Below are 25,844 nucleotides of genomic sequence, written 5' to 3'. Positions count from 1 at the left end.
ATTATTTCTCAAGCAAGCAAAATCTAACTTGATGTTGCCACCCTACTAGCTTCTTAGCAAGTTTCTCATTCAACAGAGATTGGTTGGGTCCTTCTGGGTGCCAGGCACTGGGGATTCATATGAAAACATAACAGACAAGGCTTCTGCCTTCCTGGAACTAACAACATTCTAATGAAGAAGAGGTAATGAACAATAAACATAATAAAGAAAAATCACATAGTGGGTTAGAAAGTGATTGGTATGATGAGGAAAAGGAAAGCTAGAACCAGGGGATAGAGACTGTTAGGTGGAGAGCAGGGTAGGTCAGGCTGCAGAACTAAATAGGATTCTCATTAAGATGAGATCTGAGCAGATTTGTAGGAGATGAGACAATCGGCCATGTGGAGATGCAGACAGAGGGAACCCATGTGCCATTGCCCAAGGGAGGACACCCCTGGCATGCCCAAGGGTCGGCAGGAAGAGCACTGTGGTCTAAGTGAGGCAGGGAGGCAGAAGCTAGGCCACACAGGGCGTCCTAGCCTTTGGAACAACCTGGGCCTTTTTTTTTTTAGCCCAAGTGAAATTGGGAACCATCATAGCATCTTGGACCAACAATGGGTATGATCTGATTTACCATTTAAAGGGATCATCCTGGCTGCTAAAAGTTTCCTTTTCTCTGCTGGTGTTCTATGAAGACCAATGTTAAAGGAGTTGTTTTGTAACCTCTGAGTTATCCTGTTGCCTTTGCATGCCAACAGCCATCAATTGAATGTCTACGGAACTTAAAGTGACAGAAAAAAAAAAAAGTGGAACCTAAGTGTTTGAAAGAGGAAGCTCATTCAGCCTCTCTCACACCTATGGACTCCCAGCAGGTACTCCCAGAATTCCACCACTGGTGCTGCCTGAATTCAAGGAACCTTCAAAACAGATGTGGTACAAATAAAGAACAGCCCCCCTGCTTTGATGATTGATCATGTAATCCAGTTGCAACCACAGTCTATGCTTTTATGAGGACTTTCACCCTAAAAAAGAGGAAAAGATGAATATTAGCTGTAGATTTTTTTTTATTACATCCATCGTCTAGAAAATGCATCTATATACATGAACTGCAAAAGCATCTAAGTAACTGTTAAACTTCTGACACCTCGTATTGGAACTGCTTCCCCTGATTATCCAGATCATCTCAAAACCCAAATTAAATAAACAACTGAAAAGTCAAACACAACATGGAGTACAAAGGCCCATTGGCATGTTGGCTTAGTGAAAGAAGCAGTGGTAGAGAGTTGACGTAACCTAATCCTCACCACACCCTTCCTAGTCAGGTACTATCATCATCTCCATCATAGAGCCCAGGAAACTGAGGAACAGAGCAGCTACGTAATTTGCCTGAGATCATACATCTGATAGGAGAGAGAGAGTGAACCTGAGCCATCTGCCTCCAGAGTCTGTGCCTTTCACCTTTCCCTTCTGGCTGGCTCTCTGTACCAAGTCTTTGATGGCAAATGTGACTCCTCAGTGGGTTCCTTCAGGCCTCTCCGTGGATGCTTCCAGAGGAGCAGGAATTATAATATGATTAGCCTGGCCCTGGGTGTCCTGGACACACACACAGACCAAGGACAGGTGGTTGCCATGAAGGAGGAATGTGCATGTGGGGAGGCAGGGTCCCTGTCAACCACAAAAATCAGATGATGTTCCAGAATAGAATATTTGAAATCGAGATTGTCTATAGAATCTTCTCCTGTGCTAGCAGCCACCCACATCTTCCCTGAAGCGCATTCCTGCTCAGTCTCAACCACCGCTGTCCTGGTTCTCTGTGAGGTCCAGGTGGGGCTGCAGCCTCAGGGTCAGAGTGTCATGAGAACTTCGGGAATGCTCCAGGCTTGGGGGGCAGCAAACTCTGCTCTTCCACAGGCTGCATTTCCCTCTCACTCTCCCCTCCTCCCTTCTCCTTCACCTCTTCTGTCTTCTCCCCTCCTTATCTCCCCATCTTCCTCTGCCTCCCTCCCTCCTTTCTTTGTCCTCTTTCCTCATCCATTCCCCTGTGCTCTGGGGAGCAGAAAGGAAGGGGGATTTAGTAAGATAACAATTGCATTTTCCTCTGCTCCCCACCTCAACTTCAAGGTCTGGGAGAGCCAAACAAAGCAACTTACATTTAGGATTAAGTTGGGCTGAACATTTGAAAGAGGAGTTAATTTTATGTAGGATTTCTAAGAGTTTCTGAAGTTACCAGCATAATAGGGGCTGGAATTTCCTGTGTCATACAGGGAGGAGAAAATAGTGCCTTCCTAAGGCCTCTTAAAGTGAATAGAAGGAGAGCTAGCCAGAGGGGGTTGCCCAAGGTAGAGATGAGGTGAGGTTGATAAGCCTCATTTGACATTCTTCTCCATTCTCCACCAATATCCCAAATTTAATTTAGAAATAGACACCGATACTGAAAAGACTACCATCTGCTCAAAATAAATGCACCAGGACATCTTGTGATTTAGGATTCTGCAAACCAAAGTTAGGAGTTTTGTTCCACATTCTCACAAATGTACAGCCCTGTGTTCCTTCTGGATATTCTTTTGTTTTATACCATGCCTAGGTGCTATTGCCATCTGGGTGGGTTTCTATTTAAGGCTAATGTAATGCCAGGCTTTGCATTATCTCAAATTCACCTTTCCTCAAACTGAGCTCGCCTCTTGCCATTCCTGGCTTAGCCTGGTTCCAGATAACGTATTTCTGGGGCTCAAAGGATATGAAGGAGAAGACTGTGGCGTGCAGTTAGAGTTTAATGCAGTGGTACTTTCAACACAAGCCAGTGGAATTTTTGTTCCATCAAAGAAGCAGCTTGTTGAGGAGCATCTGTAGGTCTTGGATATGTGCAGAATTTAAGTGCCTCCTTTAATCCATGGAAGGGGCCTTGATGACCATCTATTCCACCCCCATTTAGTATATGAGGAAATCAGGGATTCCCACATAGGTCTTGTGACTTGCCAAGTTGTTGGAGTTTTATATCCATCATTTATATAATTTCTCAACTCCTCAGATTGGCTTACAAGGTCCTTTAGGACCTGACCCCAGTCCCACTGCTGCCTACACTCCCCACACCTTTACTTAGCATGACTTAACAACATTGTTTTGCTGGAGAAACATGTATTATGTCAGTAAGCTGGACTCCAGCCATATCGAACTTGAGTGAGCCTGGCTCTACCCACCACTGGGCTCTGGTACGCATTCTCGCTCCTCCTTAGAGCACGTCACCCACCTACACACCCATGATGCTTGCTTTCCCTAGTTAAGTTCTCATCCTTCTGGTTCTCAGCTTCAATGTCATTTCATACACGGAGCCTTCCCTGACTTCCTCTTCCTCCCAGCAGTCCAGGTTAGATGTTTCTGCCTCCATTCCCTTTGTACCCGGTATACTCACTCATTCCCATTCTCTCACGTCATTTTAAGATTGGTCTAATTTTCTGTCTCTTGCTTTTGGTTGTCATGGGCAGGGCCCATGTTTGTGTTGCTCACCATCATATTTCCAGAACATGGCTGAGTGCCTGGAATACAGTAGATGTTCAAAAAAGACTGGGTGGATGGAGGGATGACAAGAAGGGAGGGAGAGAGCAGCAGACATTGAATCACTAGATTAAAAGAAAACAACCCTCAGCTAATCTCAGGGGTTGTTCCTCGTGCTTGCTGAACTGGACTAAAATTCAGTTTCGGCTTAGATTTATTGATGGCCTGCTCTCTAGCCTCTCTACTCTCTCGTTTCACCTACAAGATCCTATCTTATTCAACAACAACCACCTATGAGGCAGGAATTTTTACCCACCCTTTGCAGAGATGGAAACTGGGGCTCAGTACGGGAAATATGGATGGCTGGGTGGTGCTTGGCCACCATGGCTGTGGTGTTCCCACTTTCCCTTTCCCTGCCAACCCCACCCCAGAGCCCCCCCACGCTATGATCATCAACCCAGCCTGGGCTTTTGCTCTCCCAGCTAGTGAAATTACATTCATGGTAAAGTGCTCCTCTGGATGGTGTTATTTTGGCTTCACTTGCTGCTCTAGCTGGCCAGTGTTATTTCTGGCTGATTTATATTTTCCCTTATGTAAGTAAAGGGGGCAGGATTGCTCCAATAAAATTTTATATGTGTTTCCTGCAAATGGGTAGCACAGTTGACATATCAAAGGAACTGTGAGCTAGGATAATCATTTTGCTCACAGAGCTCTCAGCTCTTGCTCTGCGGCCCCCACCCTTCACCACCCTCTCCTGACACAATTACTCTGAGATGGGGAGACATCTTTCTAGCCACACCTTCATGTTAAAAACGCCTCAGCCAGCTAACACCAACTAGAGAAGAGTTGATGGCAATTACAGGAATATTAGCTACACGAAGTTCTCTTTAAATAGCATTTTTTTTTTCCTGACAGAAGCCAAGACATTTGAAATCTGGCTTGGCATTCCATCCATAATTACCCTCATTGCACCCCTCCCCTAAATAATTCCCAAAGTGATATGAGTGAGGGTGACATTGCAGCTGAGTTTATATTTTCTTTTCTTTCTGTTTTAGCCAGTGTCCCAGCCATACTATTTTCTCCCCCTCATGCACATAAGTGCGTTAGACTTCTGCTTAATAGCTGTTCTGAGGGAACAATATGACTTGGCAGACTGGCTGTTGCTTCTGCTCCACACTGTGGGACAAGAGAATAGAGACAGCCTGTGTCTTTGTGAAAACTCTGAGGTATGTTGTCCCCATCATCTTAGACTCCAATGAGGGGATGTCATCAGACTCATCGTCCTTCGTTTCCTCTGCTCCAGAGAAGCCCCCAAATCCATAGATTCTAGATGTTGCCTGTATGATCATGAGTGTTTAGGTGAGCAATATTCCAAAACCCACAGTTACAAATGAATCCAATTAACAGACATGTATTGTCTTTATAAAGGAATATGCCATTATAATCCAATAGGCTTGAAAAATGATTTATATTTCTGGTACTTTTAAAATATGATTTGATATACAGACATTTTATTTATTTATAACTTTTCAGGAACATGCCCATTACATAAAGTGAGGGGAGCTCGGTTTTGACATGTAGATTTATTTCTGCCTCCTTTAGGAATGTGTTCCATTTTATACTCTAAAAAATACAATGCTTCCAACCTGCCTCGCTTTTTGAGTGTTCTCTGCAGCCATTTAAAAAAAATGACTGTTGTGCATATTTTTGAAATGCGAAAAATTATCTCATTGAGTTCCCACTGTATTGAATAGCATATAGAAACCAGGGAGGGTTGACTTCTGTACCTCTGATTTGGCTTTGCTCTGGGTCGGTTCAGGTTCTCTCTGAATGTGTGGATCTCCTTGAACTCAGAGAGCTTGACAGAACTGAAGAGCTTAAAGCTGCAGGACCTGAGGAAGTAGGGTTCTGAGACAGACCCCTCTGTTTCCTAGGAGAGCCTCTGCCTTTGTCTGGCTCTGGCCTCAACCAAGATGACCTGATCCTGATGGAGATAGTGACCCTTGTGCAGCCTCCTTGGAGACCGCCTATAACAGTGCTTCCCAAACTTGCACTTATAATCACTGGGGAGTTGTTAAAACAGTTTCCTGGGCTTTACCCCTAGGGATTCTGATTCACTGGGTCAGGGTTGGCCCTGGGAACTTGCATTTCTAGCCAGCTTACAGGTGATACCCATGCTGCTGGTGTGGGCACCACACTTTGAGAACCACTACTCTTAAGAGGTTAAGGCCAGCCTTGCTGGGGGTGCGGGGAAGGGTCCGTGGGCTCTGCTGAGCACAGGTGGGTCTTGAGTACATTTGGTGTTGGGGAGAGGATTGTAGGGGAAAAGGGTAAAAGTCACCCAGTTACATTCTACCTCTTTCAGCTTTATTTGGCATACTTATGGAATCACGATTTTAACTTTCCACATTTGCCACTGTTTTATGTGATTTGCGTTTAAAAGGAATGCTCATGGGCCAGTTATCTAGGAACTAGGGAGGTTGTGTTACTCCTGGATTACACTGAATACTGATCATTTCTTAAAACTGCTTTTTTTTTAACTGTAATTTACATACCATAAAAACCAGCCATTGTAAAAGAATGGTTCAAGGATTTCTGGTAAATTTATATTGTGCAATTAACACTATAGTCCAGTGTTAGAACATTTCCATTATCCTAGAAAGCTCCCTCAAAATCTGGTGCTTTTGATGGCTTATGAATTATGTTAACTACATATTCAAGTACCTTTCCAATGAATAATAATACTTTAAAAAACCCTCTATATGTTTGCATTGTTTTAGAACCAATAAATAGGTCAAAGGCCTCCTGTTTTATTTGTCATTGGTTAGTCTTCTCGGAGAAGTCTGTATGTCACTTGTCTAAAATGAAATAATTCAGCCAGTGAGTATTATAGCATCTACTATGCCAAGCATTGCTTTGCTGTATCTTAAAATAATGCTTTATAAGTGTACTTCTTATGGTTTAAGACTATTCCCTAAAAGTTTATCCTAATTCAACAGCCATTGTGTGCCAGGCAGCACAGTACAGGATGTAAAGATGATTAATACATGGTCCTATCTCCAAGAGGCTCACAACTCTAGGAGGTGACACAAAATTGCAAACTAATAAACAGAGTAAGAGTTTATACATCTCCTATTACACATCTTAGACTAGTGGCAGGGGAAATGAGCAGCATTAAATGCTATCATTTTTGTGGCATATACTCATTGACTTTTCTTGCTCCAGAAATTGGTTTCACTGCCCCAGCTGAACTGTGCCATCCAAACATGTTGTCTTATGAGGGCCTTATAGGAGACAAAACCTTTTCCAGAGAAAACACTGTAAGCAGAGCATCCCAGTAAAAGGATACAATTTTAACAATGATGGACCCGACAGTGATACATCATCTGATGGTCTGTGTTTCATGGTGAGAATCAAGAATGGACTTAGTCCACAAACACCTTCCTATGCTGCATTAGGTATTTTGGAGCACATTGAAGAAGGAATTTCTTCTCTCACTAAGAAGACAGGACTTAAACATACCAAGAATTAAAGCAGATGTGCAAAGGAGTATATGGTAAAGTTCTAAATTAAATGTGAGCCATGCCAAAACATCTAGCCATGCCAAAACATCTAGGGAAACTAGGTGTGCCTCTCCCCAAGCAGGACTGCCGGATGTTAAGTTTACATTAGAAGCAGGAAGAGCACAGGGGGCATTACAGAATGTTGGGTTACACAAGCCAAGTGCCATTGTAAGGACATGGCAGCAAATTGGGGGAGGGGGCTTTCTTTCCCCTCATAAACTTGGACTAGACTACCATTTATTTATCTGTATTAACTAAAACTTCTCAGATTAGCTGGATACAAAATAAATCAGCTGGATCATAATGAAGTGGAGAAGACCCACAGTTTATTAGTTGTATCACTATATTTACTATTGTTCACTTTTTTTTTTTTTTAAGCTTTCTCCATTTATGACAGAAAAACAAGGCACTTGATTTCCTTGGAATGCTATGGATAATCTTTGGTGTGACCATGAAATGATGTTACTTGAGAAGAAAAATGGGCATAGAGCTAAAAAAAAAAAAAAAAAAAAGTTTCAACGTTAACAATTTCACAATTTTTTTTTCCAAAATCCAATTTTTTCCCTAATTTTCCATACTTATGAATTAGGTATAAATATATATATATATATATATATATATATATATATATATATATACACTGTCCACTGTCCCATAAAATATACCCCAGGTATGAAGAACATGGCAGAAGGGTCTTGTCACCCTTTTCCCTTTCTTTGGAGGCCACTATGGGTGAGACCATGTGTGTGCCCAGTGCCTGGTAGGGCAGTGTGCCTGTTCTTCCCTCGACCTAACAACCTCTGGTTTTGAACATTAGGCTGGTCAGAGAACAATGTCAATCCTCCTCCTACTCCATGGCCAGCAAGCAGTCCAAATGACAACAGCCCTGCAATGAAAGGTAATATAGTGTTTTATTCCCTGGAAATGACAATTGCCTTCCTTTCAACTAGCCTAACACTATTTTCTGTCTTTTCTTTACTAATTTTATTTGAGCACCTAGGGTACAAAGCATGGGCTACAAGGGTAGAGAGTTTTACATGATCCTAGGAATTATGTTCTTTTATTCTGGCCCAGTGTCCCAACTAATAATTCCCCTTATTAAACCAAAGGAGGAGGAACCAAATAACCTCTCCCCATGTGATTGTGTGCTGACCAAGATTGAATGGTTCCAGCAAGGTAGGAAAGGCCAGTGAAGTTTGCTGTCTTTTACTGAAACTACCATTGCCTCCACCTAACAAAGAGCCAGGTTTACTTAGCTGTCAGAGGAGGGCCTTTCAAGCTTGTGGGACTGTTCTTTTCTGAGACAGGTCCCCAAAGAGAACCTGTGCTTGACTGAAGATCTCTGTATTTGCAGCTGTCTCTCCCTTTGGTCATCAGCCACTTTCCGTGTTAACCACAGGAAGTTGCAGGGAGTGTCTTTATCATCCAGAAGCATTCCCAGGATGTTCTTGTAGGTATTGTGCAAACAGTTGCACCTGGTTTCCCAAACTCTGGCAGTAGAGGTCTAGGGAAGGTGAGGGCTGCACCAAAGTACAGTCACCTGACTCCTCCTAGCAAGGCCACAGCTACCCTCTGAGGCCGCCCTACAGCTTTGGGAGGTTAGGAGGAAAAGAGGAAGTGGATGTAGTGATGTAGTGTATTTTTGCTGGAGATCTCTTTAAGAGATCTTGATATTCCCTATCAAGAATCGAGATGGCTAATCCTCTTTAAATCAGTCTTGCCCCATACAGTTTGCTGTGTGGACTCCTACATGACTAAACGTTGAGTTGGTTACTCCCTTTTTAAAAATTATTCCCCACTCCACTCCCCAACCAACCTATATTGAGATCTCTTGGGTCTCAGTTTATCGTATCAAACTAAGCCAAGTGTTCTGCAGGTTGATTGTACATGGAGATCAATTAATGTTACACAATAACTTGCCTCTTGCCAGTGAGCATTGCTTGTAGTCATTTTATCTCTGTAATGGATGTGTTGATTATCTCATGATAAAGTAATATACCTATGAGAGATTATGGGGAAAAACAAAAGACAGGAATCAGAACTATACCATGATTGGCACCTTATCTTAACATTTCAGTGCCATTTTCGTGAAAAGACCAAAGGCCTTGTTGCTGTAGGATAAGCCCATAACCACTGTCCTGTTCCTCTGGCATAACCTTGTAGCAGCCTGTCCCACCAGTATTTTCTGAGACTCTTCCAGCCAGATGGCAAGCACATTCCTTGTTGCTCTCAGCTAGAAGGATAACCTGTCAGACGTTTTCTTCGTGCTTTTGATACTCCCACCTGTTGGGGAAGGGGAAAAAAGCCTGGGTCGTCCAAGCCAATGAACTTCGGTCCTCATGTGGAATGATTTATATAAAGAGGCCCCAACTTGTGTAGAAATCACTTGCATGAGGCACTCTTTTGAAAATACTCTCCTCATCTGGAAAATAATTTGGCTCTGTAATTGTGGCATTCGGGAAGTTAGGGCGGGTGGTTCAGTTAAAGAACAGCTGAAGGGAGCATCCATAGATGGTGAAGTGGGAGGGGTGTGAGGGGGGAGGAAGGGAGGCATGTCAAAGGCCTCCTCCCTCTAACAGGAGATGGTGGATGAGGGCAGTGACCCTGAGAAAGGAGAAACCCTCCTCTCAGCCTGATGCTCTAAAGCCTGAAAAGAGTGACCATCATACTTCCCTTGACCCAGCAGATTCAAAAAGATTCCTCCAGTGGACACTGGAAGGCACCATGCATCCTCAGCCATTCATTCGATTTCTGAAATCACAGTGATATTTCCTACTTGTGTTGAAGCAGCACCATCTGAAGTTTTAGGCAACTTGTTGGGCCGTGCCATCCGCTGGGATGGGGATGCAGGTGTGGATTGACACTGGGCTTGTTCTTCACTGAGCTTCAGGCCATGGTTTAGAAATGTTTCTCCGATAGCCAACAGGGATATGTGGAATCCCCTAGCTAGTTTTAGAGACAGAGTGTAATAGGATTCGTCTGACTGAGCAGTATCCTCCCTTTTCCAGATGAGCCTGGACCCACCTGTATGCAGCATGGCAGAGGTGGGCCTTTGGAAGGTACGTGTATTCATGTTGCCTGTTCTCTCCCCAGAACCTGCCAAGGCTGCCTCCTCAGACCTGACTGCCTGGTTCAGCCTCTTTGCTGACCTCGACCCACTGTCAAATCCTGATGCTATTGGGAAAACCGATAAAGAACATGAATTGCTCAATGCATGAGTCTGCAGCCTCTCGGAGGGAGCCCTCGTGCCACTCCTCGGCCACACACCTGGGGACACGCAGACGTATGAAGTGATCAGTATGCTGTTTTCATATTTACGTGCCATTTTAATAAAATGAAAGGGTCAGAGGCCCTGTTTATATTGGTATAATTATTTACTCTTATTTGGTATAAAGGGTTTGAATGTATTCTCTATGTGGATCTAACAATACACGATTGTCTAGGAGCAATTTTCCGGCTGGCCGCTCTCCTGCTGACGTCCACATTATGGCTGCTGATGTGTCACTGGGCTACTGTGAGATCCAAGTTCAAATCATCAACCTATTCTGTGTTAGGTTGCAGTAACGAGTCCTGTAGCCTAAGAGGCGGCGGGAGGCTAGCAAAGCTTAAATGCCTCCTCATGTACTCCCTGCCTTTGTTGCCCTCGTAAGGGGGCTGCAGGAAGACTTCCCCTTCTTGCCAAGCCACCTTTCAATGAGCTCTGGATGAAGCCCCAGCCAACCAAAGACACTGTCCCTCAGCCCTTGTGTGGTGGGGTGTGTGTTCTCACATGGGCTGAGGAGCTGGGCTGGTCTCACTGCACGAACCTTTCTTATGGAAAGCAGCCATATCTGCAGATGCCAGTGTCTCCTCTTGTCTTCTCTGTGGCTGGAATTCAAAAGCATGTATTTCTGGAGTCCTTTGTGATATTAACTGTTTTTTTTTTTTAATTAAATGGCAGAGATATTTGACATGCAAAAACACATTAAGAGAGTCTGTTGTGGGGACTCAGTGGGGAGGTACCATGGACATTGAGGCTGGAGAGGGACAGATGAGGAGAACAAAGACGAGCCCCAACTGCATGAAACTACTGACGAGATCCCATGCATCCCACATACAGTGCAGGAGAGGAAGGCATGGACTTTTGTTGGCTTGGGGAGAGATAGGAGCAAGTTTTGCATGTGGGCATGTAAGTGGTTCAGACACTTCACGGGTGTTGAGTCCCCAGGGCTGGCACCTCTCCTCCCCTCCCTGTGTCACCTGTGGTATGCTGAGAGGCCACACACCCCTGTCAGTGAGCCAGTGGCCCTGAGAGGAGTAGCGTTGATGATTATCCTGGAATTGGTCCTCTCTGCCCAGCTGGGCTCTGCTGCATTCTTGTAGCCTCAGTCTCTGGCTTTGGAAGGGTCTCCTTTGGCCACTTCCCCCAACACAGGAATGTGGCTTCTTGGCTCTGCAGTGTGCCCTCAGGGAAGGACCTGGTCCAGCAGTAGCCACTGTCCTCTGCAAGATGGCCCTGGGGGACTGGAAGGCATCTTCCTCCTCCTCCTCCTCCACTGCTCAAGAAGAGACCTGAAGGCGAAAGGGGGCCGGGACTCAGCGTGTTCTGTGGCTGGAGCAGCTCTGCTCATGTCTTGGCCGGCATAAACTGTCCACAGAGTCTCATTTGTAAGAATCTCATTTGGTGACTTTTCAGCCTGGCATGCATGGTCTTTGAGGATACAGGGATACAGCCCTAGGCTCTCCCCTCTCCGCTCCACACAGCCTCCCCGCCTCATCCCACACATACACAGAAAAGCTTGCTGCACCAGAAGCCCTCCCTCTCCATGCTGGGCCTGTGCATTTGCTGCACACTCCCCCTGGGATGCCCCTGTCCCCTTACCCCTGGCTGCCATCACACCCCTACCCGCCCCTCAGATCGCACTTCCTTCAAGCATAGCCCACAGTTTTCCTAGGAGGAACCACCCCTCATCTCCTGCCTGCCCTTCCCCCGTTTCATGATAAGCACACCCTTGGTGCTCTGCCTGGCCCCTGAGGCCTATTTGTAGGCATCTCCCTCTGCCCCAAGGTGTTGCAACCCCAGAGAAGGGGGTTCCTGTTTCCCCAAATCTTCTGTGTCTCCCTAGTAATAAGCACCCTGGAGTCACCTTGTGAGGACGGGATTAATGATTCCTGAGTGGAGCTGCCCTGTGTGGAACGTAGATTAAGGACTCGTTTCCTCCTGGGTCACGTGTGTTCGCAGCCGTGAGAGCCCCACAGCAACCGCAGTAAGGAGACGAAGCAGAGAAGCAGGAGGGTAGACTTGCTCCATCCAGGCTGGAGGCTCAGGGAACTAGCTTGCTGGGTACTGGGTGGGGGTGAAGGGGTGTGGGGTTCTTCTCAGTTGAATGGATCATTTTAGTTGCATTTTAAAGTTGATCTGTGGGTGAAGGGCAGAGGATGATTGTGGTAGTTGAACAGGCTTCGCTACAAGTGAAAGGACAGAATTGCACATGGAGGCATTTTCTCTCTGAATTTTCTTTACATTTTTGTTAAAAAAAAAAAAAAAAAATTCAATTCCCATTCCCATCTGCAATCCACTTGGCCAGGCCCTTGATCCCTCTTGATAGGCGTGTTTTGATCCTGGCTTGCACAAAGCCCCCTCGGCCACCTCTCTAGTTTAAGGAGAAGCAGCTGCTGGCTTATTCTCTTTTAAGCGGCCTGTGTGCCGCCCAGCCAGGGGGCTTCCTTGGGGGCCCACCTCGAGGCCCCTCACCAGCCGCCTGTGGAAGGACTGTCTCTGGTGTGAAGAAGACAAAGGTGCCCCACCCCCTTCACGCCCTGTCTCACTTCTCCCTCATTTTCATTCCTTGTCTCCAGGCCAGTCTGAACCACAATTGCACTGGAACCCTCAGAGAAATTCAGAAAGCACCTGCTCCTTGAAAACTTTCCTGCAGTTTTAGGTGGTCTGCAAGTGCCCCTTCCCTTCTTGAGCTGCCCCAGCCAATATATAAAGAATATTCAAATGTAAGGGAGGGAGCCAGAAACATTTCTCTTTCCTCTTTTCTTTTTCTCCCAGCTGGCATGGGCTTTGGTGCACTTTATAGATTCCTTGCCTTCAAAATGTAATTTTAGAAATGTCAGGTTGATTTTGAGCTGTGTGAGAGTGAGAAAAGCATCCGTCAGCTTCAGAATTAGAAAGGCACCAACTTAGAACTTTTTGTTGGAGGCTTATGCCCAAGAAAACGTGGTCTGCTCAAAGTTGGCATCCCCAGGAGGCGTGAGTTGCCAGTGGGCATGTAGACGGGCTCACCATCATGCTGTGGCAGGTGTTTCCATTGGGTGTGGGGCCAGGGCTGAGGCCCCCGAGGGGCCGTGTGAAGCTGCCTGGACATTTGGGTCAAGATGCTTTCTGCCCATGCTTCACCTCCAGGAGCCCGCCAGCTGAGCTCCATGCTTCCCTTTCTCAGCTACCACTGCCGAGAGAGACGCCTCCTCAGGGGCCGACCCTGGCAGTGGCTCACGGCTAACAATTGGCACTATTGATTTTCCCAGTATGTCAAAGTGCATCTGTCTTTGTGATCAACTGGTGTCCTCCAGACAAGCCATGGCAGTTAATCCTTTGATTCAGACCATCTCTAGTCCTCTGATTGGCACCACACACAGTGCAGTGATGCAGCTCTCTTCAGCTTTGTTGGAAAATAGACTTCATCTTGGAGCCAACTCCAGTGATTGGCATTGGCTGCCAAGAATTCTACACTGAGAAGAATTCTGATAAATGAGTGATGTTTGTGATAAGTATGGGGCAGGGGTGGTGGCAACAGTGCTGTGTGTTTCCCAACACTGCATTAACCCATGTCTTTCATGGGGCTTTTGGAATTGACAAAGACGAGACGACGACTACTTACTACTACTCTCCTCCTCCTCCTCCTCCTCCTCCTCCTCCTCCTCCTCAAATTAAAAAAAACAAAACAAAAAACAAAGATTCTGGAACTCCTAGAAAGGGGCATATATGGATGAGAAAAGCAGAAATCTCCAAAAAACCCCACATAATTACTGAACCCTAATCTAATTCATCTCAGACTTATTTAAACAACAACAAAAAAAAATGAGGGTGGATTTATTTGCTCAGGTAACTGAAAGGTCCAGGCACATGCTTCAGGCACAGCTGGATCTAGAGGTCAGGTAGTGTTCTCGGCAATTCCCCTGTCTTTAGCTCCCAGCTTTGATTCTCTCTGTGTTCCTTCATCCTAACAGACTTCTCCTAAGGAGGAAACATGGCCACCAGTATCTCCAGCCAAAGTCTTGGAATTGAGCGTGCTTTGGATCCTATGCCCAGTCTCCAGTCAGCCACTGGGATCAAGGTGGGTGGGGATGGGAAATAGGCTATATCCCCAGCTTCTCATGTGCCTGTCCCTGGAACCTGACTCTTAAGGACTGGGATGGAGAAAGGATGGTTCCTCAAGGGAAGGCTGTGCTGCTAATACCAGAGGAATAGGGAATAGATCCTGGGCAGGAAAATGCGGTGGTGATCCACTCCAGATTCCATCGGAATGACCTTGAGGACACAGGGGGTATGGAGCAAGGTGGCTGAAAGAACTGGAATGTTTTCCAGAAGTCCGTTTTGAGGCCACTGCTAGCCCTGGGACTAGAAGGCTTGGTGTTCTAGGCAGCCCAGTGAGGATGCCTATGTGTGGCTCTCCTATAGCTGACTTCCAGGAAGTCAGAAGGGACCACAGAGCTCTCTGCATCCAACCTGCTGATATCCAGATGAGAAAACCAAGGGACATATAAGAAAAACTATAATTTAGTGAGAAACCGGGATTAGAACCCACATTGTCTAACTGCTGGGCCAATGCTTCTTTTTCTTCAAGGTGCTTGCTAGAAACTTAGAGCTGAAGAAAGGAATTCAAAGACACAGAATTCCTTTAAGAACCCCTATCTTTTCTCTCCTCCCAACTTTTTCTCTCTGTCTCTCCCCACCCCCCCTTTTTTTGGCCAATTATTTGACATCTTTGGGAGATGCACTTCCAGACAGTAGTGTAGGGCAGATGTTAAGAGTTTGGGTTCTGAAGCTGGAGAAATCTGTGGCCAAGCCTCCCAAGTTGAGGCTTCGCCAGCTGTAACTACAAACCCTCTGCACTTGTTTCGTCGTCTTCTGTAGTAGCATCACCTGCCTCATGGAGTCATTACGAGGACTGAGTTGATGCCCCCAAAATGTAGCCCTGCACTTGCACACTGCAGCACACAGGGGAGCCACTATGTCACGGAAGTTCACTCACTTGGTATAGGATGCTGAAGTAGGAGTGGGAAGCTGCTCTCTCCCCATGACCTTCCATGAGACTCTCCAAGCCCCATCTTCTGTTCCCATCACTTACTAATTTGCTCCTAAGTATCACGGGAATGGAGGAAGGTGTTAGGTAGGAAGGGACTAGAAAGTCTAATAAATAAGTTGCCCCTGATTTTTCCATAAACTTGGATAGAATTCTGTGCGGAGACCAGGAGAAATGAAGTGGGTTCTCCTGCCAGTCAGAAAGGACATGCTGCAAAACTTGTCAAACTTAATGATATTTTTAAAATGAACCATTACCTAGAGCACTGACCACCATCCCAAGAAACTGGGATGCGGAGCAACTAGAACTCTTACACACTGTTGAGGGGAAAGCAGAGTGGGACCAGTTTGGAAAAGTTTGGCAGTTTAACATCAGGTTAAATACACACTTACCTACCATACAACCTGGCGATGCCACGCTTAGGAATTCACCCTAGAGAAGAAAAGATACATGTTCACACAAAAACTTCTATGTGAATGTTAGTAGCAGCTTTACTCATAATCTTCAAAAACTAGTAACTTAAATATCCTTCTCCTGGAGAATGAAAAACTGTGGTACATGCATCCAGTGAGATATTATTTAGCTGTGAACAGGAGGCAACTCTTGACCCATACAACAGGATGATTCATGTTGCTATCATGTACCCCTGATATGATGCAATGGACAGGGAACTTCATCTCTGTAGTATTCTTTCCAAAACTCATAACCTGGTCTAGTCATAAGAAAAACATCAAACAAACTCAAATTGAGTGACATTCTACAAAATGCCTGACCAGTGTAGCTCAAAAGTGTCAAGGTCATGAAAAACAAGACCAAGAAACCACCACAGATGGGAGGAAATTAAGGAGACATGACGACCAAATGCCATTTGGGATCATGGAACAGAAAAAGACTATTAGTGGGAAAATGGATGAAATCCAAAAAAAAGTCTATAGTTTCGTTGATAGTGTCGTGCTAATGTTAATTTCCTAATTTTGACTACTATGTCAAAATACTCTAGCTATGTAAGATGTTAACATTAGCAGAAGCTGGGTGAGGAACTTTGTACTATCTTTGCAACTTTTCTGTCAATCTGTAAGTACTCCAAAATAAAAAGGTTTTCTGCTTTAAAGGCTACATACTGTGTGGTTCCATTTGTATGCCATTTTGGAAAACACAAACCTAAAAGGATGGGCCTTAGATCAGTAGTTGCCAAGGGCTGTGGTTGGGGGAGGGCTGGACTCCAAAGAGGCACAAGGAAATTGGAGGTGGGCCGGGGTGGATACTGGTTGGAGCTCTCCTACAAATTGTATTGGTGGCTACACTACCATATGCACTTACCCGAATCCCACGGAACCCTACACTAAACAGGATGAATTTTACATATGTAAATTAAGCCTCAATAAATATGATTGTTCAAGAAGAGAAAGAAGAAATTGGAATCTGGATCTTGCACAAAGGGATGTTGTACTTTCCATGTGGTAGGAGAGCCCTTAAAATAACCAGGGAAGCAGAGAGACTCATTAGGTTTGCAGAGTTGGAAGTCTGATCAGCTGGAAGGTCCACAGAAGATCAACTCTATTCACAGTGGTGTCCTCCTGTGATGTCTCCTAGATCTGTCTGTGAGTAAGTCAGGACAGGCCAGGCTATGCTTTGGCAACAATCACCAAGAAATCTCAGTGGCTTATAACCAGGAAGTTTTCTTCCTTCCTCACTCATGCTCTGTTTCTAATGTGGGTCAGTGGAGCTCTGCTCCACAAACCCCCAGGGACTTATGCTGATGAAGCGTCACCAGCATACAGCTGATCACATGCAATGTGTGAGCCTCTTGGTCACTATAGCGAGGAAAGGTAGAAATGGAGCATTGTCACGCACTGGCTATGCTACGCTTCATCCAAAGAAAAACACACTTCTCTTCCTTCCAAAGCCCAGTGGCTAGAAATAGCCACATACCTCACTGCAAGGGCCTAGGAGATGGCACAGTATGGACAGAATATTTCATGAGCACCACTACTACTGCCTTAAAAAGGCTCTTGGTCTTTAAAGGTGAGTTTGGAAACTGGACAGTACAATCTAATTTGTTCAAAAGAAAAACAATATATGTGTATTAAAGAGGGTTTGTGTGTGTGTGTGTGTGTGTGTGTGTGTGTGTGTGTGTATTTTGTTTTCTTTTTGGTAGACTAAGATCTTGTACTATTGGCAGTTCTGCCTTACGAGACATGAGAACAGTCCCACGTGAATGTACTGACAAGAGAGCAATCTTCAAACTGTCAGTCACACTCATATCCCCCTGCCAAGCAGTCCCGACTCACATTCTGCAAGGAGGGACATGGTCTTAGCTAGTAAGTCACACTGTAAGCCCCAGGACCACCTGGTCGCAACTGACTACCTAAGGAAACCCATGTGGTAGGCCTGGCAGAATAACTTTTCATCCAGAGAGGAGCAGAGTTTATGGGCTTCTCCCTCCTTTGATTCTGAACTAGGGATGATACGAAATGATTTGTCTATTACAAAAGTATAGATACTGAAATTAACAGGAGCAATACACAGTTACTTATAAAGTGATGGGAGCCTCCTGAGTACTGAGGAACCGAGTGGTGGCCGCAGGGACAAAGTACAGATGAGGACGCAGTGAAGGAGGGGGTTGCTGCTAGAAGCCAGACCCCTGCAGCAGTCCAGGTTGCTTAGCCAGCTGTGAGCATCCCTGCTCTGATGCTGCTGATACTCATCTGGACTTTAATCAATTGCACTCTTTGTACTGAAAATAGAACTTACGGCCTTAATATAATACCTATGTCCTGGCTTCCGATAATTAACTAGTAGGAAACGGACTGAGGGCCCCACTGTTCTCAACATGCCAAGATATAGAGTTCACAAGCATCTGACCATACTCACTGAACCAGTGCTTCCCTGGAAGACACGACTAACTTCAGTTGAATTCTGAGGCTCCACAGGCTCTTGATCCATCTCTTCCTTTTCCCCTCTACTCCTATTGCCGGACACTCCTGTAGCACTTCAGGAGTCTGTCCGGGTGCAGTGAGACGCCCCTTTTCCCACTTCTGGGACATACCCCCAGCAACAATCTCAGTGGTGGAACTACGGGCCTTCACAGCAGGGCGAGCAACGTTTTTATAATTTGCCCTAACAGAGAGCTGGTCAAAAGTGCTCAGGAAACCCCTCAACCCCGACAGGGGCCTGTATCCTGACCCTTCTGCCACCCAAGGAGGACGCAATTGATTTTAGAAATGCCTCATCAGTAGAGGCCGGGCTTCTCTGGAGCTTCCTTTTTCAGCCACTTCCCAGGGAGCTCTTTTATTGAGCTCTGACCTGTGATGCCCCAAGGGTCTGTACCACATTTAGAGCATCATCTGCTGGCCCCCTGTCCCCCGCACAAACAGAAGGCATTCTCAGGACACAGCACTTGACATATCAACAGCCTTGCTTCCATTATCTCCCTACAGTTCATTGCTATTCTGATGGCTGTGTTATAAACTCTTTCATCCCTATTATAAACTCTATTCGGGCCCAGGGATTTATGGACCTCTTAGCTTCAAGAGTTCTGTACATCCTCTGAGCTGTGTAGTTTTGTGTGTGTGAAAATGCACCTCTGTGGATTTCTTTTCCTGAGGAAATGGTCCAGAGCTTCCATAAATTCTCAAAGGGGTCGATGCACAATAAAAGTCAGAAACATGCTAATAAGAGGTTTCATGCTGATGGAGAGGGCACCGGTGTGACTGGAACTTCCTCTGAGCACTAGAAGCCTGCATTGTCCACGTGTAAGTGGGCGGGAGGCTCCAACGGCCACCTTTCCCTGCAGGGAAGTCACCAGCATTCCGTACTCTTTCCTCTCTCCTTGCCCTTAATGGCTGAGTTGGCCATGCATGGGCCTCAGCAGTCAAACTGAGGGGTATTTTTATCCTGCCAATAGGAGCTGCCATCCCGGGTGAGCTGCAACTTTGACTCCAGCTGGAAAGGAAGAAGCTAGCAGAGAGAGAACAAATCCGGACAGCACACTGCCCCGAGCCCTTGCTACCTGCATTCTGCTACCCATCTGTTACCTGCCCTCACAACCAGCCCCAGGGAAAGCCTTGCTTCTTCATCCTGGGCTTCAGTGGCCAGCCTGTGGTGAGGGAAGCCTGGAGCCAAACAGGCTGGTTTTTCTGCCCTATAAACCAGGCCCGTGGTTAAAGACAAAGCACCTGGAAAAGACGGGAGTGGGCCCGGGCTGAAGCCTGAAGTGTCATGTCCTTCTGGCCTTGCCTTCTGGATGTGGGCAGGCGGGGAGAGCTGGGCACATGGCAGCACAGGGAACAGGAAAGGCATGGAGGTCTGTGGGAGAACAAGGTCAGAGGCATACACGCGGGCTGCTTACATGGTAGCCAGGGTGGTGGGTGCCTGCCTGACCCACCTGCCGAAGGCGAGGAAAGATGAAGATGGCAGATTGTGAACAGCAGAGGAAGAAGTAGAGCCATGCAGTGAACGTCCTTGAGGAAGTTGGAGACAGGATTCGAGGCTTGTGGAACCAGGTTTATGGCTTTACAACCTTCACATTTTCTGACCCTACATGGACTATTTTATCCATGGGGTGCTCTATGCCAGGCACTGTGCTATGTGCACACAAGTCCCTTTCACCCTCTTAATTATCCTACAGAGTAGGATTTTTTGGCATGTTGAGTTTATTTTTTGCATTACAATTCATATACCTTAACATTTATCCTTTTAAGGTATATGACCCAGTGATTTTGGGCATGTAGGGCTTTGGGAAGTAATTAAGGTAAAATGAGGTCCTAAGAGTGCATGCGGCCTCATCCGATAGGATAGTGTCAGAAGAAGAGACAGAGGAAAAACCATGTCAAAGGCCATGACAAAGCGGCTGTCTCCAAACCAGAAAAGTCCTTCCTAGAAACCCAAATATTGCTAGACCTTGATCTAGGACTTTGAGCCTCCAGGAACTGTGAGAAATACATTTCTATCATTTAGGCCCTTCAGCCTAGGTTCTTTTGTTTTGGCAAAAGCAGAAGAATAATCATTATCGCTATTTTACAAAGACTCCCAGATTCACAGGGTTGTCACTCATTCTTGTCTGATGGCCAGACCTGGACCATAGTCCCTTATGCCACACTGCCTCTGTCTTCTGACATGCAGGAGGGACATGGTTCTACCAGGTGTGGCCTGCCAGCTGACAGAAATGACAAATGGCAAAGGGCTGAGGCTCAGTTTGGTGAATGGGGGAGACACTTACCAAGAAGGAGAAATAAGCAAATGTCTGAATCCCCAAGTTGCTTCCTGCCCCACTGGATTATGCCAGCTACAAATTCAAAGACGAACAGGAGTCAAATTCTGCGCTGGTGATCCTCAAGCCAAGGCATCCACTGCAGCTTGTCCAGGGCTTTGATCCCCAGTCTTCTCTAATCCAAGTTCTGGTCAACCTCCATCACATGCACCCACTTCAGTCAAGCTCTGTAAAACTAGATTAAATATACCTCAATAAAGAGTGTACTGAGAAATAGGAATCACATTCAAGAACAGTCTCTTGACCACTTTCAGGTTTCTATAGTTTGCGTGGGGCAGAAGGTCCTTTTCAATTTTCTAAGTGAGGCTTCAATTTTCAAGAAGTGTAAATGACAGGACAGATTTCTGGGCTTTCTGGTGCCCACTTCATAAATCCATCTCAACTGAGTATAGGGCTCTTAGTATGGGCCACACTCCAAGGAATGCTCTGTCCTCTGAACCACAACTCCAGACTTCCCTAAATGCCATTCTAGGCTTAAATAATTTAATCTTGTGTACCTGAGTATGATGGTGTTGGGACCTTTTTTTTTTTTTAAATGGGAAAGTGAAAAGGGCATGAAACTGTACGTACATTTGGATAATTCCACTGAACCAGAGTTTGCTCTACCAAGCCTCTTCTCAAGCCACCTTGATTTTAAGAGATCTGCTCATTTCTGTTAAAACTAAATCTTTTCCTGCCATATCCTACTTTCCTCCCTACATTTTCCCCCTCCCTTGATAACTGGAAATTAATATGCATTTTCTCTCAAATTATAACATTTCTAAGAAAACTTAGAAAAACATAAATGCAAATGTTAAAGACAAATATCCACAACCCAAGCATAACCACTATTAATTTTTGTACATTCTTCATGTCTTTTTTTTTTTAACTCACATATATATATTTTTACAAAACCAAGAGATCACTCTGGTTTGTGACCTGCTTTTTGCCACTTGGTGTAAGTGCTGCCAGGTTCTTGCTCAAAAAGGTATACTAACTTACTCTTCTAAGACCAGATATGAGAGTGACCATATCCCCACCACCCCCTTAGCACCGAATATCACCCTTCTTTTTCATCTTTGCCAATTTTAAGGCAACCAATTGTTGTTTTAATTTGCATGCTTTGATTACTTGTGAGGTTAAACATTTATTTTCATGTTGATCACTTCTCTTTGACTTTCACCTTGTCTTTCTGTTGGGGAATATGAAAAGCAGTCAGTTCAGTCATATCTGCTTTCTGCCACATACTGCATGATGGATGGCTGGTGAGAAGGCGGTATGAGCAGAAGGAAGAGGAATGCCAACAATTGCAGAAAGAAGATTAAGTTGCTTCCTTGACTTCTTTTATGAAACATTAGAAAAGGAATGCATAATCATTGTCAGAAAAAAAAAATCAGATATTTCAAAAGGACCTATGAATGTTGTGAAAGCTCGCCTCAGCACTCTCCCCCACTTCCCCACAGGCCCCATTTCCCAGGTGTAACCATCTTCTGTCCTTCCTACCCCTTGACTGTCTTCCAGCAGGACCTGCTCCAATGGTCATGGACTTAGGGGAGCTATCAGGAGAAAGGGTCAGGGTTCTCCATACAATAGCTCCCAGGGTGGTCACAGGAAAGGGAAGCAGGAGAGACCACACCAGGTTTTTGACTATAATCAAACAGTCAGATTGAGAGTGAGTTAAGATTACCTTGTTTGCCTTGATTTCAGTCCATATGAAAAATGGTAGGCTGTTTACTGCAGCACATGAGCGGTGTCCTTTGTTAACTTCTGTCCCTGGAGTATAACCCTTTTTTCCTTTACAAAGTGGAATAGAAAACCTGAGAAATGGTTTGCCCTTTCTGCATGAACCCTTCTCCCCATTTGGCAGGTCCTTATGGAGCCCTACATCCACCTTTTATCCCGCTTGCTTCCAGACAGTGGTTTGAAATAACATCCATTGCCTACGGGACCTTACCCAATTCTGGCTAAAGGAATGTCATCAAAGTCATGCTTGAAGCTGATGCCAAGAGTTGAGTAGAATTTATAGTGTGAAAGGGGACCCATTCCTTGTTATCAGAAAATCTTTTGTAGGAAAAGTGATCTAATTATTCAAATTCTTAGTGTTAAGAAAATGGCTGTTTTAAATGGGAGGGGCCGTCACCCAACTGATCTGGAACCTTTGAAAAAAATTTCCTCCTCTTTTTTGAGACACAAATGCCTGTGAAATGGAATAGGCCATTTTAGAACCAATGGGTCACCAGCCTCCTGTTAAGGATAGAAACCAAGACATTTGAGGTAGAAATATTTCTCATTTTCTTGAGATTTTCTTTTTTTTTTTCCAGCTTTGAAAACTGATCACCTATCCCGCCTCTTTTTGCATCATTTTCCACAGCAAACACTTTTCTGAGAGAGTCTAATTTCTCCCCCCAATTAGTTGTTGTAGGTAAGATGGTTTAATACCGGACAAGATAACTTTTAGGCACATACTGTAGACTTACCCTGTGGGTGGTTCAGGTAACAAAATTCTGTATGAGAAAGCTTTGTGTTCGACCTAGTCCCACAGAGCTTTCTTCAAGAAGTGTTCATTCCAAAAAGGCAAGCCTCGTTTTCTGGACCCGGGGTGGGGGCAGGATGGCACAAGACCCTGGGTGATCTTGCTGGCAGTAATGGGTACGTGTTGGGGGGCAGGGGAGAGAAAGGCAGGGCAGCTCTTTATTGTATTAGCTGTATAATCCTATGTAACAAATTACCCCTAAACTCAGCACCTTAGAACAACAAACAGCTTGTCCCACACGGTTTCTGAGTGTGAGGAACCTAGGATTTAGCAGGTCCGGTTCAAGGTCTCTAATGAGGCAGCAGACAAGCTGTTGGCTGGGGCTGCAGTGATCCCAAGGCTCCACTGGGGCTGAAGGATCTGCTTCCAAGCTCACCCACATGGCTATGGGCTGGGGAGCCTCAGCGTTAGCTGCCAGCCATAGCTACTTGCCATGTGGGCCTCTCTCAGCAAAGACTGCCTCGGTCTCCTCACAATAGAGCTTCTCCCATAGCAAGTGATCCAGGAGAGTGCACGCCCAAGACAGAAGCCTGTCCTTTTACAGCCTAATCTCAGAAGTGACAGCCCATCACTGCTGGATTCCATTTCTAAGCAAGTCCAGCCCAAACTTCAAGGGGAGGAAAATGAAGCTCTACCTCTCAAAGAGGAGTATCAAAAGATTTATGGACGTATTTTTAAAACAACCGTGTGTATGATACAAGTTACCCAAACCCAGTTTGCTCTCTGGCCTATGTCAAAGGTTGGTACATTTTTTTCTGTAAAGGACCAGACAGTAAAATATTATCTTAGACATTGTGGGCCAGACTGTCTCCATTGAAACTACTTAACTCTGCCACTGTCCTGCAAAATAGCCATAGGCAATACATAAACAAATGAGTGTGGCTTTGTTCCGTAAATTTTATTCACAAAAATAGGCCTGCAGCACATCTGGCTATAGGCACTAGCTGGCCGACCCCTGGTTTACAGCTATAGGGGTTACTGGAAATCTAGCATACTAAATGATCTTGCTTCCCTGCCATCAGAATCCCATTTCAAAAAAAATTCATCCACAAGACATACGGTCTGATCTGCAGCTTGAAATTTAGTGAGATAAATAGGAAGACAGAGAGGCAAATGTGAGAGAGGTAGGTGGAGAAAACTTCAGAACACAGAACTGCAGTTGTCTTCAGGGAAAAAGGAAGAATTGGGATGTATTCTGATTTAGTACAACGCGGGACAAGACTTCTTCATTCCATTCAATCTGTGAAGCTGAGATAAGACAGTAAGTCTGAGAGGAGATGCCCCCAAGACAACTGGAACTGTAATGCTAGGTTGTGACTCCAGGTGTGAATTAAGGGACCCATACAAAGCTCCTGAGTTCCCAAAAGCCCTGAGTTTACCAAAGGTATGTAAAGAGGGGAAAAAAGACTTGTGAGTTTCAAGCGGGGGTAGAAGGTAGGAGCTGCTGGGAACATGTAGGGATAATGGAACTTCAGAGATGGAAGGGGTGGGAGCAAACATTTATTTTGAAATATTCATGAATAAACTTCAAGTGATTATTTTTAGCTAGCACAAGGCTAAAACTTAGATCTAGACCTAATTCCCCTCTCTCCTTGTTCCTTAGGTTTGGGTTTTGTTTTGTTTTGTTTTGTTAATTTGCAATACTGACCTGTTTCTCAGGGCTGTTTATATTAAGCTTATATGATCAAGTCAAGCAGAGACGGAGCTGAGAATTCCACTTTCTCCTTCACAGTCACCTGCAGTGGGACTTTTAACCTCGGATAGATCGTTTCCTGCCCAAGTTATGTATCATCTTCAAGAAAACTGTTGATAAACATCACCATTGAAAAGTTATATTTTACTTTTTCTTCAGCCCAAAACATAGCTAATTACACATTTTTAAGCTAAATTTAAAGGTAAAATCTTACCAACCTCTTTAAGGAGATATGCTTCGGAAATGAAGAAGACTGCTGGCAAATTATTTCTCAAAGTAGTCTGTTTTGCTCTCAGGCCACCATGAGGCCTATCATGACCCTATCTGGATAACTGGGCATAACATCAACAACTCCTTTGTTCTGTTAAGGTTTTCTCCCTCTTATCCCAAATCTAAACCTAAATAAAAAGAGTAAACAATTTAAAATTTTTTGCTGCAGTTTTCTTTGTAAGAAACACACAACTTCCTTTGAGGTGATGTCAGTGGACTTAAAAAAAAAATGACTTTGGGGTACCTGGGTGGCTCAGTTGATTAACTGTCCAACTTCCTCAGGTCATGATCTCGTGGTCTGTGAGTTCAAGCCCCGCATTGGGCTCTGTGCTGCCAGCTCAGAGCCTGGAACCTGCTTCAGATTCTTTGTCTTCCTCTCTCTCCGCCCTTCCCCCACTTGCTATCTCTCTGTCTCTCAAAAATAAATAAACAAAAAAATAAAAAACAATAAAAAGAATTACTCCCATAAAAAATTCTTAGGTATAGAATAAAAATGTAAGGGCAGTGTCTTCTCTATTTGAGGTGCTCACACAGTTGGGAGCGGTACAAAGACTTGGAACTTTAGACATCCAGCTTCTTACTGTGTGATGGAAAGTGTGTAAATGACATGTCAAGAGGAAACCAGGCTGTGGAAATCTGATCCGGTCAGAGTCCCTCCAGCACCAGAGATACAGGTCAGGAATTCAGTGAGCACCAGATACTGCCATCACCCTGACCTAAGTGTATCTCTGTTGGGCAAGGTGCTTACGAACCAGTCTTTCCAAAAAACATA

General features: G+C 45.0%; 1 protein-coding gene and 2 long non-coding RNA genes across 18 annotated transcripts in view; 1 reads left to right on the top strand and 2 right to left on the bottom strand.

The window, feature by feature from the left end:
- ICA1 (islet cell autoantigen 1) overlaps positions 1–16,441 on the top strand; it is a 155,183-nt gene extending 138,742 nt beyond the window's left edge. For 9 of the 14 annotated variants that reach the window (XM_019443430.2, XM_019443427.2, XM_019443423.2 and 6 more), the window contains 2 exons: positions 7,852–7,932; positions 10,128–16,441. In XM_019443430.2, the coding sequence (XP_019298975.1) occupies positions 7,852–7,932; positions 10,128–10,252 (206 nt within the window). In that variant the 3' untranslated portion in view covers positions 10,253–16,441. Of the gene's footprint in view, positions 1–551; positions 6,275–7,851; positions 7,933–10,127 lie in introns of those variants that run through there. The other 5 variants (XM_019443439.2, XM_019443441.2, XM_019443434.2 and 2 more) reach the window with 2 other exon arrangements.
- Positions 10,948–21,423, bottom strand: LOC128775633 (uncharacterized). 3 transcript variants are annotated; one of them, XR_008420499.1, is made up of 4 exons: positions 20,547–21,423; positions 15,718–15,757; positions 12,161–12,479; positions 10,948–11,585 (listed from the first exon to the last, which is right to left on the bottom strand). It is a non-coding gene; the product is annotated as an uncharacterized LOC128775633 (long non-coding RNA). The 3 variants fall into 3 exon arrangements; XR_008420498.1 differs by having other exon boundaries at positions 12,161–12,432; XR_008420497.1 differs by lacking the exon at positions 20,547–21,423 and having other exon boundaries at positions 15,718–17,355.
- A 3,320-nt stretch (positions 21,424–24,743) lies between these two features.
- LOC109263747 (uncharacterized) lies at positions 24,744–25,311 on the bottom strand. The gene is made up of 2 exons (XR_002078373.2): positions 25,021–25,311; positions 24,744–24,912 (listed from the first exon to the last, which is right to left on the bottom strand). It is a non-coding gene; the product is annotated as an uncharacterized LOC109263747 (long non-coding RNA).
- Positions 25,312–25,844: the final 533 nt, after the last annotated feature.

This window comes from Panthera pardus, unplaced genomic scaffold (assembly GCF_024362965.1).
Source record: "Panthera pardus isolate Hobbes unplaced genomic scaffold, ASM2436296v1 HiC_scaffold_8, whole genome shotgun sequence".
Taxonomy (NCBI): Eukaryota; Metazoa; Chordata; class Mammalia; order Carnivora; family Felidae; genus Panthera; species Panthera pardus.
The sequence above is the reverse complement of the archived record's forward strand: the minus strand, read 5'-3'. Positions and strand labels throughout refer to the sequence as shown.